Raw genomic sequence first — 15298 nt, 5'->3', positions numbered from 1 at the left:
TTTTTTTTTTTTTTTTTTTTTTACGACCACTAAGTTATTATATTCCGTAAAAGATTTAGTTTTATGACCTGTGTTACTTTGTTGTTAGAGAAATCGTTGGTAACTCTAAATCATAATAGTATTTTTCTGTTTTTATAGGTTTTATCATATGATTATGTTTAGTTCTTCCGTTACTAGTGTTTGTTTTTTCATTTTGAGTCGTTTTAAAAATATTTTATCTTATTGTAACAATGTATTTCTTTTTTTGTTTTTACTAAAATCCAGATGTTAACTAAAAAAAGTATAATGTACCATATATAATCCATTATTTCTATATCTTACATTGTAAATTATTGTTTACAAGATAACAGTTGAGAGATTATTATATTGACAAAAAAATTGGGCGTAATAACATTATTTCTTGACCTTTGAAAGTAAATTTGTAGGCATTTACAATGTTTTAGAATTATTATATTTACATTCATAGAAAATGAACACAGTCTTTAAAGATAGAAACCAACAAAACAAATATCAACTGGAGAACATTAATAGAATTAGATCATGAGAACGAATAATATCTTCACGATAATAACACCTACATAAACAAAATCTATACAGATCAATTATCTATATTAACATTTTTGAAGTACATTTTCTGTTATGCCTTTTTAGTTTTGCTTATTTAAAAATTTATTTACAACATTAATCCCTAAATTTTTTCCAAAAATAACATTAATTCAGATTTTATTTCCTAAATATTTTACATACCATTCCAACTAAAAAAAATACAGCAGAATAAATATGGAAACAGAAACTATGATATATTTAACCACATTTTCTATTATGTATTAAAGATATTCTATCTATGAATCATTTGCAAACAAATAAAACAACAATTTGATTCCTATTTTGTTTTTCAAAACCTATGAACTTTGATTCTTAACGTAAGAAAAACTACAATTCACATTTATTTAAATATTATAATTAATATATATAAACTTAATAAAATTTTAAAATATTACAAATATGTAAAAAAAAAATTAAATACTATATAATATGGTTGTATAGTAGATATGTTATAAAGAGAACATGTTGAAATTAATAAAATATCATTAAATTTGTGCTAACATGGATTAAATACTCATTTTATTATTTGTCAACACTATTAATATTAGAATATTTGACACATAAAAATTAAGTTGATTTAACTAAGATTGTGTAAAATAATTAAATCATTAGGAAAAACGTGATTTAATCATAGCTTGTAAATGACTTACAATGTATTTAGATCCCTTATTTTATGTTATAATAATTAACAATTAAAATAGAATTTTAAACACTAAACAAAACAAACTAAATATAACAAACAAATAGTAACGAAGTATATTGCAGGTTAAAAAATTAATATAAACATTTAGCCAGAGCTTTCTCTGAAAATATTAAGACTACAAGCCCATTTTTTTGGTGGGGCCAATTATACATTAATATTTTTTTTTTAAAACTTGAAAAACACAAAGAAGACTAGAAAATATTTGAATCATTGACATTTGGTACTAATATCCTACTTTTTTACCAATAGAACTAATGAAGTTTTTAGGAAAAAAAGGCCGAATATTCACTATCTTATTTGGAGACCACAAGTATGTGCTTCACCTGCCTATGTCAAGGGCTAGCTCTGCATTTAGCCGCACAAACGGTCAGAAAATTTAGTTATCCCTTTATATAGAAAACATCCAATATTTAACAAACAAATATAATATAAAATATAAATAGTAATAAAAATTATATATACGCGATGTACCGTAGTTTAAAATCTAGTTAGTGTACAAAACATAAACCATAATTGAGGAGTATTAAAGGGAAGTAAAACTAATGCATCAGGGTTTCTTAGAATTCAAGGAACGAAAAAGAGGCATGATTGCAACTTAGCAATTATGAAAAAATCTTTGACACTCTCACAAATAAAATTAAAAATCTTTGGAATAATGAAACCTTTGATTACAAAGCCTTGTAATCAATGGTATTGTATTTGCAGCAGACGATTGCAATAATTCATATCGTATTTATAGGTCTAATTATATCGACGTGTGAACAGAGTAATTAAAGAGTTATCGATCCATTGCCTTTACATGTGCTCTGAAAAAATTAGATATTGCGTCGTGGACTTTTTAATGATACCAGGATAGATTACTTTTTCTATGATATTTTCTGATAATAACATTTTTTTTCTTTCATCAGCGGTTGACTTTCATATATTCAATGTGTTTGATAATTTGTCTTCTCGCACATTATATACCATATTAATTTATATATATTACTTGTTAATTTCTATATATTAAATCAATTCAATAATATGATTTTACTATATCATGGATAATTTTGTAAGATCACATAATCTAGTTTTATAGAATCACATAATTTTACTATCAACTATTTATATAGAGATAGTTTTATAAAACTCGTTTAGACGTCTAGCTAGGTATCATTTAGGCGCTAGACATCTTGAACGTCTAAACGATCAATTCGATCGCCTTAAGTCATATAAATATTTTCTCTCTTTTCTTATTTTTAACTATACATATTTAAATTTATAATTATAAACATATTTTACCGTTTGTATTTCATTTGATTTTTTTTTAAGTAAGAAAGGAATTTCAGCTCTTTATAACTTGGATTGTGAATCTCTCATAGTGAAGAAAAAAAAGATGATGAGATGTACAATTGATTAAAGGTCTTCCAATGCACGAAAGAGGTTTCCTGAGTGGATTTTGGAACTGTGTGTATTGTGCATTGTGCAATTCCAAACCAGCCTTTTAACTGTGTATATCTTCTCTTGCACTAATGTTAGTGCTCTTGATATGATTGCACACTGGTAAAACGAACATCAATTTTTTTCTTGTATTCGACAGTTCAGTGTCACGATTCCTTAAAAACAAAATGCATACAATATTAATATCTATATTATCCATATTATAAAAGTCAAATGCCAAGAACCTCCATTCATGAAAGATCGTTAACTCAGCGGCTGCCTTCTAGACAATGTATTTAAATATATATCTAAATATTTTAAAAATATATTGTCAATTACAAGGAAAATTATCTAACTTGACATTGCAATCAAAACATTTCTAGGAATTCAAATGTAAAAGTATGATTATTTTGTTATTATGTTACTAACTTACATATTTTAAATGTGTACAATTGTAAAATGATAAAACATACCAAACCGATGTATCTTCCAACAGTCTATGCTGTAAAAATTTGAGCGTGATCTAATAATGAATAGTCGTGTTTTGGATACAATCTTTCAGACGCTAATGCATGATATCTCTCTCATCTTAATTTCTCATATTACAAACAAAAAAATCTATGAAAAGTTGAAAGAAACCATATTGCACTTAAACGCATACGATCCTAAATGAAATGTAAAAATATATATATATATAACGCTTATAAAAGTCCAATATCCAAAATACGTAAACTTGAAGACACATAGCACCACGGTAAAAACACATTAAACATATAGGTTTTTTGTTTCACAGAAACTTTGATTTTTGTCATAGAACAATTTATAAATGTTATGTTGTTAAATGTGTTTTTTTTTTGTTAAATTGTTAAATGTGTTTTTAGAATGAAAATTTCGTATAAAGATTTGAAAACTGAAATTTTCATCATCGTTACAAACGTGGTCCAAATGGGTAATTTAGTTGGGTAACTAGTGGGTTTAGTCAAATGTGTGTGTTTTAAAAAAAAAATTAAGAGATAGTATATATCATGAATCAAATCCCAAATATATTACATTCTTGAGTGAAAATGAAATGAATTTGTTGTTAGTCATGCATCACACTGACTGTGGCTGAACTCACCTTTCTTTGCTCAACCATTTCTTTTCTATTAGATGTAATCACAAAACAAAAACCTAAACTGATCGATTAAGACAATTCTAAGTTAAGAATGTCATTATGGGTAATAACCCTAATTATAATAGAGAATTTGTTAGCAATATCTATTTTGAAATACCATTTTTTAAAAATATCTTTTTTTGAACATTTTTCATTTTTACTTTTTTTTTACAAAATTACAATATGTTTAAATTAATTTTCAGAATTTTTTGTTAGATTTGGATTCTCTATTTTATATTTATGGTATAGTTTTAAGAGGATAAAAGTATTTAGGGTTTAAGGTTTAGAATTTAGTCATTTTGTATATTAAAAATAGTATTTATGAAAATAGACAACGTGAAAAAAATATTCTTGAAAAGTGACATAAAAAAGAGGTATTTTATTTTTTAAAATACCTCTTTTTAGTATACAAAATGATTAAATTCTAAACCTTAAACTCTAAATACTATTTGTAAATGTGGATGAAGTGCAAATAATAAAGTACAGAAAGTTAATAACACAAGAGCTTTGTTAACGAAGTTCGGTTTTTCCTACTCCCCAGGACCACGCCCAGATTTCGATTCCACTAAAACAAGAAAGCAAATACAACCTATTCGCAAATGCGTAAATCAAGCACAACCCTCTTAATTCACCGCTCCGTTCTATAACATGAAATCTTAAGGATAAATCTCTACCCTTAACGAAACTCACACTGAGCCTAGATTCAAACCAAGATAACCTAACCTTGGGCTAAACTCCCATTGAGCCTAGACTTTAGATCTCCAACTCTCTGGAGCAACCTTCACACACACGTCACATCCATGAACAAAGAAGCTTGAACAACACAAGCACCAAACCGCGAAACTAAGCCGCACACAATGAGAAAGCTCTCTAGGATTATTATCTTTATCTCTCAGCTCGCTTGCCTCTCTAGGACGTGCCCAACACCTCCTTATATATCCATCAAGACTTCCTAATCACCATAGAAGAAGATTTCCAAATTCCATTAGAAAAAAAACTTTTTCCTTTTTGCTATTTTCCTTTTCTTTGTAAAACTCCAATTTAATCAACCAAAGAAATAGTAATTTTCCTCTTCAATTCATCCTCAAATCGTCCTTCAATATTGCCTTCTCAGACCTTCTAGAAACTTCTCACGCACATTAAACAACATCAATCTTGTATCACATCTTGAATCACACAGACACTAGTTCACACAAACCAATACATCTTCATTCTCCCCCTTTTTGACTATGTTTGTGAACTCATCAGTTCAAACACTTAAACACCATCACCAAACACATCTTCATTCTCCCCCTGAATGAGTCACAACATGGTCAAAACTAACTGGAAAATTCTCTCCACTTTGCAATACGCGGTTGATAGCCTATTACACCACCTCCATTGTAATTATCTTTTCTAACCCATATTTTGTTGCGCCTTAGACCTCCATAGTTAACTTCTTGAATAAACCTGAAACAATTCCTCTTAATACGTCCTTGAACTCCACAATGATAACATGTAGGACCACAAATCCTCACATCAAAAGCATTCTCCATGCGGCTCCTCTCTCTCAACAATCTGAAACATCTTGCCCTAATATGCCAACAACACCACAATGATGACAAACAGGTCGAAACACTTGTCTAGGTGCATTCTCCAATTCAGAAATTCTTTTACCATGCTATTTCAAAAATACAGTCTTTGAAGCACTATTTGAAGCAGTCTCTGGCACAGTTCCTGATGTATACATGATTTTTTCACTTGAAACAAACATCATATCCGATTTTGAAACTTTTCCTTCATACCCAAGGCCACACTTATCAGTCTTGCCAATACTCAGAATGCGATCCAACTTCTTTGTACCATTATTAAGCATTCTCAAATTCTTTTGAGTTTCTTCAAGTTGCACTTTAGCTTGTAATGCTTCTTCTCCCTTCTTTGTTGCATGCTTCTCTGCTTTAACGACTTTAGCCTCTAACTCGAGCTTTTCCTTAATCAAAACTGAATTTTCTTCAACTACCTTAAGCCAATGTGCATACAACTTCTCATAGCTCTTACCAAGATCTTCATAACTCATATCCTCTACATCACTATCACTATCAGATTCATGTTCAGATGCAGTTGCAGGTTTTGCTACAGATTCAGAAGCAGTTGCAGACACTGATGCAGACACTAATTCAGAACTATCTTCAAAAGTTGTAAACGCCACAAAATTCTTCAGTTCTTCTTCTTCATCTGAATCAGTTTCAGAATCACTAGTAACAACATTCATAGCCTTCTTCTTATGCTTTTATAGATTGGCACAATCAGATCGTACATGACCGTATCCTTTGCATTCAAAACATTGAACATTCTTTGATGAAGTCTTCATCTCTTCACCCATTATACTTTTCTTCTCTTCGCCCTTACGCTTCAGAAATTTAGCAAATTGTCTTGATAACATAGCCATTGAATCTTCACAAGATGATACCTTAAGAGCTACTCCAATGTCAACTTCCTTCTTTATTTCTTCCTTAACTTTGTCATTTTTCTTCTTTACTCCACCAGCTTCATATGCTTTGCTTAATTCAAAAGCTTTAAGAATCCCAACAAACTCATCAAAAGCCATCTCATCTAAATTATGAGCTTCTTCAACTGCATAAATTTTTGACTCAAATTTTGCAGGCAATGATCGCTTCAGATTCTTCACAAGCCTTTTTGTCTTTGTACTTCTTTCCAAGAGCAAAAGCCTCATTAGATATATCACATAACTTAGTACTGAACTCAGTCACAGTTTCTTTTTCTTCCATCCTTAGATTCTTAAATTGCGATGCCAACATATCCAACTTAGTTCTCTTAACACTTGAAGTACCCTCAAACATATTCTCCAATGACTTCGATGCTTTCTGAGCTGATACACATTGAGAAATTAACTTGAAGTGACTTGAATCAATAGCATTGTAAAACGCTGTCTTGGCCGTTGAATTACAACTCGAAAGCTTTTTCTCTGCAACAGTCCACTTATCTCTTGGCTTAAGACTCTCAACTCCTTAATCATCCAAAACTTTAGGAGGCTCCCAACCAAGCTCAATCGAATTCCAACAATCTTCATCAAGGTTACTAATAAACGCTTGCATATGAACCTTCCAATATCCGTAATTCGTTGAATCAAGCAACAGTGGTCTTGACATAGACGTGCCTTCTCTGTATGAATGCATCACAACTGATTCAAAGCTCTGTCTTACTTCTTGAACTACCCTCACCCTTGATCTACCCGAAACTAGACTAAATCTCTATCGAGAACCCACTCTGATACCACATGTAAATGCGGATGATGTGCAAATAATAAAGTGCAGAAAGTTAATAACACAAGAGCTTTGTTAACGAGGTTTGGTTTTTCCTACTCCCCGGGACCACGTCCAGATTTCGATTCCTTTAGAACAACAAAGCAAAGACAACCTATTCGCAAACGCGTAAATCAAGCACAACCCTCTTAATTCACCGTTCCGTTCTATAACATGAAATCTTAAGGATAAATCTCTACCCTTAACTAAACTCACACAAGCCTAGATTCAAACAAAGATAACCTAACCTTGGGCTAAACTCCCCCTGAGCCTAGACTTCAGATCTCCAACTCTCTAGAGCAAACTTCACACACACATCACACCGACGAACAAAGAAGCTTGAACAACATAAGCACCAAACCGCGAAACTAAGCCGCACACAATGAGAAAGCTCTCTAGGATTATTATCTTTATCTCTCAGCTCTCTTGCCTCTCTAGGACGTGCCCAACACCTCCTTATATATCCATCAAGACTTCTTAATCACCATAGGAGAATATTTCCAAATTCCATTAGAAAAAGACTTTTTCCTTTTTGCTATTTTCCTTTTTCTTGTAAAACTCTAATTTAATCAACCAAATAAATAGTAGTTTTCCTCTTTAATTCATCCTCAAACCGTCCTTCAATATTACCTTTTTAAACCTTCTAGAAACTTCTCACGCACATTAAACAACATCAATCTTATATCACGTCTTGAATCACACAGACATTAGTTCAGACAAACCAATACATCTTCACTATTATCCTCTTAAAACTATATCCTTATTCTCTATTTTATATTTATGGTATAGTTTTAAGTGGATAATATGCATAGAGAAAAAATAACAAGGATTCAAAAGTTAAATTTTATTATGAAGCTATACGTAAGAAACACAAACAGTTGATATATATATATATATAGTTGATATATATATATATAGTTGATATATATATATATATATAGTTGATATATATATATATATATATAGTTGATATATATATATATATATATTTACGTGTTGTAAGAGTTAGGCAATAAACTTAGACAAGGCTCCGTACGAGCTGCAGTGCAAGTCTATGTAATCTAGAAGCAGCACTTTACCAAAAGATCTCTCTCTCGACATCCATATCTCATTCTGCCCTTCTTTCCAAATAAATAGCAGTACTTTTATGTTCTCCACGTCTTTAGTTAGTTTATTGCCTATTAAAACAAAAAACGCAGACAAAACAAGATTTTGTTCTCCAATATTTCAATAATCCCCATCAATAATAATTTCTATTATTATTATTAATTATTTAGCTAAATATCCGACTAAAACTGACAAAACATGTATATATAAAAAAATAAAAATAAAATCTCTTCAAATGGAGACTTCTAAACTGGTTCTGATCGTGTGAAAACAAAAAAAATTATCTTTCTCTGGTCCCAATCTCCCAAGTCTATAAAGAAAGGGTAAGAACACTAGTTTTGAATAGAATCCATTTGTGGTGATAATTCCTAAAGAGTTTTAAAGTCTTTTGAGCAATGATTTGATTGTTAAAAATAGTTTGAATGGTATAATCCATTTGTGGTAATAATCTAAGATATATATATATATATATATATATACATATATATATATATATAAGTTTTTTGAGAATCCGAAATCTGATTGGACATAGCTGGAAAACCCCATGCTTGTGTCTGCAAAACCGATCGACTCTACTATGTAGTTTTTTATTATATTTTTTTCTAAAACAGACATAGTAAAATCTTAGGACACATTGACACAATCTAGCCTACTTTTTTTATATCCTTCTTTAATTCTTCCATTCTGCTCCATGTTTTAAAGGCTTTAATTGAGAGTGAGGTTTCCTAGCTCATTCAACGTACCTCTGTGTTTCTTCCTCTGCTTCATTCTTGTCAGTTCTTAATAGATTTCCTACTCAGCTTATATGCAACACTCTACAAAATATATGGTTTTAGTAGTTATAGATACACCGATGATCAAGGTTGGGCGCTCCTGAGAGATAGGAAAAGCAAGGAGGCAGGAGATTACATTTACAGGTTAGTATATATTCTCATGTTATTCGTAGCTAGATCTGAGCAAAGTCTCTTTTGGTTTTGTCCTTGAATGTATAAACTTTTAAACTTGAAAATAAATAAATAAACTCAAACATATGTTTCTTTTACGCTAGTAAAGACCAAAGAGAGAAGATCTATCATCTAAATATGCACAACTTTTCAATATATGTGTATAAATTTTACAGTAGACGTCATGTTTTTCAGTCGTTCAATGTTACAATATAGTGGCTTCTAAAATTTTGAAATTCTCAAAATATTTTTAAAGCCAGAGTAATTTCACAAAATAAAATAAAATAATAACAACCTTAAGAGAGGACCTAAAAGAGAAAATTGGCCAAATATCTTATATAGAAATAGCGGTGTCAAATGGTCCATCCATAGACTATTTGGACGAATCTGCTTGGACATTGTTTTGTATGGGCAGAAGTTGGACAGTCCCAAATGGACAATGATCCAAAAAGTGTACATACAAAATAAGGACCATGTCCAAATAGGCATGCACGTGTCCCTGCTCACTTCTCTTTTTTTTTTTATATGAATTGATGTTTCTTCATTTCATTTTTGATCTCTCAGTTCTTCTGTACTCTGCTCTCTGATCTAAGTTTATATTTGCGATTGTGTTCTTGATTTCGTTAGATCTGATGATTCCATTCTTGAAAAAACATCAACAATAAACTCATACGAGCCTATCCTCATTACAAAATATCAAACTCAAAGTCACAATCTTAACTACAAACTTAAGTCGAACTCAAATTAAATGTATCAAAACCAAACTCAAATAAAATGTATCAAAGCCAAACTCAAAATGTATCAAAGCCAAACTCAACCATCAACAATAGTCCCTTCTTTCTCTTCAACAAACTTGAAGTCATCACCTACAATTTTCAAATCAATTTTATTCAAAATTCATCACCAATATATTTCAAATGCAAATAAAATGTATCAAAGATCTAACCAATCTCTTCAAATCCACGAAACCAGTTCCTTGCACAAATCAAAGCATGAACATTGATCGGTAAAAGACAAAACCTAAACTTATTCAGAACTCGACTGTCGATACTAAAAGATGATTCTGATGCAACTCTTGTGATTGGGATAGTCAATACAACACATGCCATTGATGCTAATTCTTCAAATCGACTTGCATTGTCTTTCTAATAAGCAATCACATTCAAACTCCTAAATGCAACCATGTCTAACACGGGCTCATCCAAATACGTGTCTAGTGGAAATTTTCCATTAACACCAGTTTTTTGAGAAATGTAAGAATAAAACCCCTGAGATAATACACACACATAAATTAAGTCACATCAAATGAGCTGTTAGGCAGGTAATACTTTCAATAGTTATAGCTCTCCAAAGATCTGTTGTGAGACAAATTCTACCCGAGATTTTAGTTAAGACTTCCTTCAACTTCTTTTTCTCTTTTTCGTAAATCTTGAAGAAATTAGACGTTGTTGTGTTTCTTGACCAAAATTCTATAGCTAGATTAGCATAAGTGAAAGCTTCTCTAACCTTTTCATATTTAACAAACGAATATGGGAGATTATGCTGAATTAAAGCCACCACAATCATTTCTCGAAAGACCGTCATATCCATCTTCCTATTACTTCTAAGAGTTTTTAAACAAGATTTATAGTGACGATTCATGGTATTAGTTCCATTTCGATGCAGATTCAAGCAATAAGTATTCTCATAATGTTTACATTTAACATTAGTTGTACCATCAGAATTTTTCTCTCCTTTGGTGAAGAAGTATTTCCAGCATTTAGCAGCTGTCTTTGAAGAAGCGGTTTCATGATGTTCTACCTCATTCCCATCATTGTTCTGATCATCATTCTCAACATCCATTACTTCAGTTTCAAGATAAAAGTTATCTTCATCATCCAAGTTTGGAGTATCAAAATCCATTTTCCTGGTACAAAACAACAAACTTGAGTCAGTTTCATGAAAATATCAAATATATCAAATCTGGTGCAAAACAAAAGCTAATTAGAAAAATATAACCTCTAATAGGAATCAGTTTCTTACGATACATTGCAATAGTTAGGGGATGTTATTAAATACTATATCAATGTTGAGATTATTTAGAGGTGTAATGTTTTTCTAGTTTTTGGTTTATTAGTTTTGAAATAATTTCAAATCATACAGAATTAGTAATTCGATTTGGTATTTACTTGTTCGGAAGTAACTTGATCTGGTTTGGTATTAATTAGACAAAAAAAAAGTTGGTTTGGTTCGGTGTTGACGAAAGATAATAAAATTTTAATTTATTTATTTTGAGAAAACTTTAAATTAATTATTACAAATAAATATAGCACAAAATTCTATAACAACATATACCACAAAAAAATTATATATCAAACAAAAATAAAAAATTATATAACAAACAAATTATGATATATAGTTTTTTCATAAAATTATGTAATAGTTTAAATTTCTAACTGTTTCTCAAAAATAAATAAATTAATAAACAATTTAATATATATTTTTTGGTCAACAACAGTCATGCTGGTTAATACCAATTTCCGGCTAAGAGAACAACGAAATAAAATAGCTACATAGTGTTTGTAAGCAGTATACTCCATGTGATGGTTATTATACTTCGTGTAGCTAATAACTTTTTTTCTAATAAATTGTGCATGTATGACTGTGTGACGTCTGTGTAGTTGGCAATCTATCTTTCGTTTTATTTTATTTTATTTTTTTTATCTACTATACATCCTATTAATGAGCTGCAATCATTTTTCCATTTCTTTTTATCTACACTAAGTGTTGTGTATGTTAGTAAACTTGATTTTTGGGCCTACGTGTCCATTTTGTATATCATTGGTTTCGCTAGCACTAGGGCATGTAGCTTTGCGTAGTAGCGGATGATTCACTGATATGCTTTGACAAATCAATAGATGCATGGAGGTTTCTGCCATCCAAGCAGGGAGAAATAAAGAAATCTCATTTTTCTATCATGTTACTGGAGGTAATAGAATTTAGATAGATTAGTCTGATCAAAAAAGATCGAAAGCTGTGCTAGCTAAAACTATATATATATCCACAAATTAAACCAATAAAAATTAACATCAAACTAAAAAGTCTAGTAAAAATACAAATCATAAGCCGAAAGCTAAAAATACTCTTAAAACTAGAGTTTATAAGATCTTTCTAGCTTAATAACGAAAATATTTAGAAGCCTAATTATATCATATATATGGTAACTTTGATTGTTGCCAGAACTCTGAACTGTGACGTGTGAATTAGGTTTGATAGACATGTTTAATTTATGATCGACAATCACTTCTAGTTGCTCATCAGTTTTCATAACCTAATTGGTTGCTTCTTCATCTCTAACTCGATTTCAAGAAACAAAATAAAAGAAAATATACTTCTATTGATGAGGAAATAGAGGGTACAAGAAACAAAATAAAAGAAAATATTTAACAAAAATGAATTTTAGAACGGAAAAAACTTTGAAGACTTTAATAGATCGAAATCTACCGCTTTTGGAAATCTAACATAATACCAACAGTTGTTGGATTCATGTGTTTCCTAGTTCGATTAATGGTGGAAATGATGTTTTGCGTCGTGTTATAAGGTATTAGCAAAGTCTGGTCCCAGAATAAAGGGAGATTAGGAGTTAGGCCCAAACTCCTCCTAGTTAACAAAAAAAAAAAAAAACCCAACATAATATAAAATAAAAAATAATCAACCAATAAACATAAGATTAATTTTTAAAAATGTCACTAACAAGACAACCGAAGAAAGAAAACAAAAAAACCATCGAAATTAGTCATAAGTAAAAATCGAAATTAAAATGGAAACGGAAGACGCATAAGTATATCACAAATAGAAACTCGAAAAGACGAGAAAAATAGGAGCCAACGTCACTCAAACGTTGCAAAGAAGCTGACGCCAACGAAGCACAAAACGTCGGAGAAACTCTAGTTCTCCTCTCTCCTTCAAGATATATACGGCGAGAGAGATTAGTTTTTTGAACTTCTTAGAAAGTGTATTTTCTCTGAGAAATAACCTTCACTGGACCCAACTCAAGTACAAGAAAAAACAATGATGATTGAGAGTTTGGTAGAAAATACAACATAGTGGAATTTGGAGTATTCTGTCCTAATCCAATGTTTTTTTTATCTATACAATATATATTTATCAAAGAACGATTAATCCACAAATAGTATCATTTTATAAATTTTTATTTGACAACCAAATTTCACTTTACATTTCTATTGTGATTTTTACACTTTCATTCATCCTAAAATAAATCTACTTTTTATTGAATTTATATATATCACTAATTACTTATTAGATAGGGACCATTATTAAAACCATTATTTGTTTAAATTTCCTAGTAAAACATGCTGGCGATGACGTATATGAAAAATAATCACGCAGATGTATCATCTCTAAATACCAACAACAAAAATCAATAAATAACGTTGTGTGAATTATGTCGTTTGACTAAAGATTGTGCCCATCACAATCTTCTACAAGTTTGTTTTGTGCTTGTCAAATGTCTTTGAACTTTCCCAATACTAACATATATAAAAAGGTACTTATTTGAACTAACTACATAATTATGACAACCAACAATTACAAACTTGCTAGAATCTTAGGTAAATGAAACCACAAAAAAGTTTAGAATTTATAGATATCCATCAATCAAGCAGTCCAAAGCCTCAAACAAGTTAGGCAGACCAAACCATCTAGTTCACACATACAGATGTCTACATTTATATATATGTGATAGATTTGGCTCAGTGAGGCTCTTATGTTGATGCATAGATTAAAAACTCCAAGTACCTCAGAAGGATGTAGACTCATGCGCATCAGTAGCAGAGATAATCATATAGAGAAAAAGATGAAATAGGGTTTGTCTCCTCATCTACCGATGCTATTGAAGCTGTGTTGTGTTCATTTGGTGCTACGATTCCTGGAACTAGCAAACATTAATCAAGACTGCATTAATTAGGGTTTTAAATCAACATATTGTTGTTACTTGATATATAAAGAAGTAGTACCACTTATTGAGCTAAGACTTGTGTTAGATTCCTCGGAGTCTCCAAAGATGGAAGAGGAGCTAGAGTCACTGGTTAGTCCAAGAAACTTCTCTATGATGCTCACAGAATCCATTTGATACTCTACCATGTTCACATTAGTACTCCGTTCTTGTTCTTGACTTTTCCCTTCTATTGCTTGTTCACCGTTGGTTATCTTGATATCTCTTGTTCCTTGATGAGGATCTGAGATTGTTTCCGAGGTGTCAGTTAGTCCTGAGAATCTCATCTTCATCTTTGTCATCGTTCTCTCTCTTGCTCGTTTTCTAGCTCTCTCTCTCGACTCTTTCATCTTACAAGAGCTCTCCATCGTCTTTGTTCTTCTTTTTGATACTTTCACTTTCAGAATCTGATCATCCTTTTCCTTACCATTAGCCGGGACATGCTCAGCATCTCCTCCTCCTTCCGATGCAGCCGCACTTTCTTTAAGTTGTTTGATTGAAGCCTTTGATTTGGAGAAAAGCCATTCGATTGTCTTGCTGGCCTTGTCGAAACCCAACATGTCTTGAAGATCGAAAAACCTGCGAGCAATCTGAAGAGACAGCCTCATCCTTCGGTCTCTAGGACCTTGAGCCGTACAGATCTTACTATGCCTGTCTCTTTTTTTGACCGTTCTTCTCCGTGGAACCGTTTCTGAGGTGGTGTCCTCAACGCACTCCTCATTCTTCTTCTTTTTCTCAAGCTTCTTGCAATCTTTTCTTGGAGATTCAAAAACATTTGCTGCTGCATCTTGCTCCTGTAACAAGAATTGGCTTAACAAGAACGATTCATCAACATTATCAAGAAAATCTGGAGAGAAAGGAAATGAAGGCAAAGGAAAGTGATGGTGAGAACTAGGGCTTTGAATGTGAGTAGTGAAAGAAGGAAGCATGGTTGCTTGATGGGGACTGAAGGGATCAAAGAGGTCATAGCCATTGGTGTCTAGAGAAGGAAACATTAGATTGAAGAGAGAAACAGGTAACAAAAACAGAATCTTCTTTTTTCCTTTCTTCACTTAAGCCCTTTGGTTCATT

The 15298-nt window shown here is 31.3% G+C and overlaps 1 protein-coding gene across 1 annotated transcript; it reads right to left on the bottom strand.

Annotated features, from left to right (window-relative positions):
* On the bottom strand, positions 13738-15279 carry LOC104701519 (transcription factor TCP12). The gene is made up of 2 exons (XM_010417216.2): positions 14250-15279; positions 13738-14167 (listed from the first exon to the last, which is right to left on the bottom strand). The coding sequence occupies exons 1-2, from the start codon at positions 15220-15222 to the stop codon at positions 14058-14060; spliced, it is 1083 nt and encodes a 360-aa protein (XP_010415518.1). The 5' UTR covers positions 15223-15279; the 3' UTR covers positions 13738-14057.

This window comes from Camelina sativa, chromosome 7 (assembly GCF_000633955.1).
Source record: "Camelina sativa cultivar DH55 chromosome 7, Cs, whole genome shotgun sequence".
Classification (NCBI taxonomy): Eukaryota; Viridiplantae; Streptophyta; class Magnoliopsida; order Brassicales; family Brassicaceae; genus Camelina; species Camelina sativa.
The sequence above is the reverse complement of the archived record's forward strand: the minus strand, read 5'-3'. Positions and strand labels throughout refer to the sequence as shown.

Coding starts and splice junctions, on each gene's coding strand:
- LOC104701519 (XM_010417216.2), bottom strand. CDS start 15,222: ATGTTTCCTTCTCTAGACACCAATGGCTATGACCTCTTTGATCCCTTC. Junction 14,168..14,249: donor AAGTCTTAGCTCAATAAGTG/GTACTACTTCTT, acceptor AATGTTTGCTAG/TTCCAGGAATCGTAGCACCA.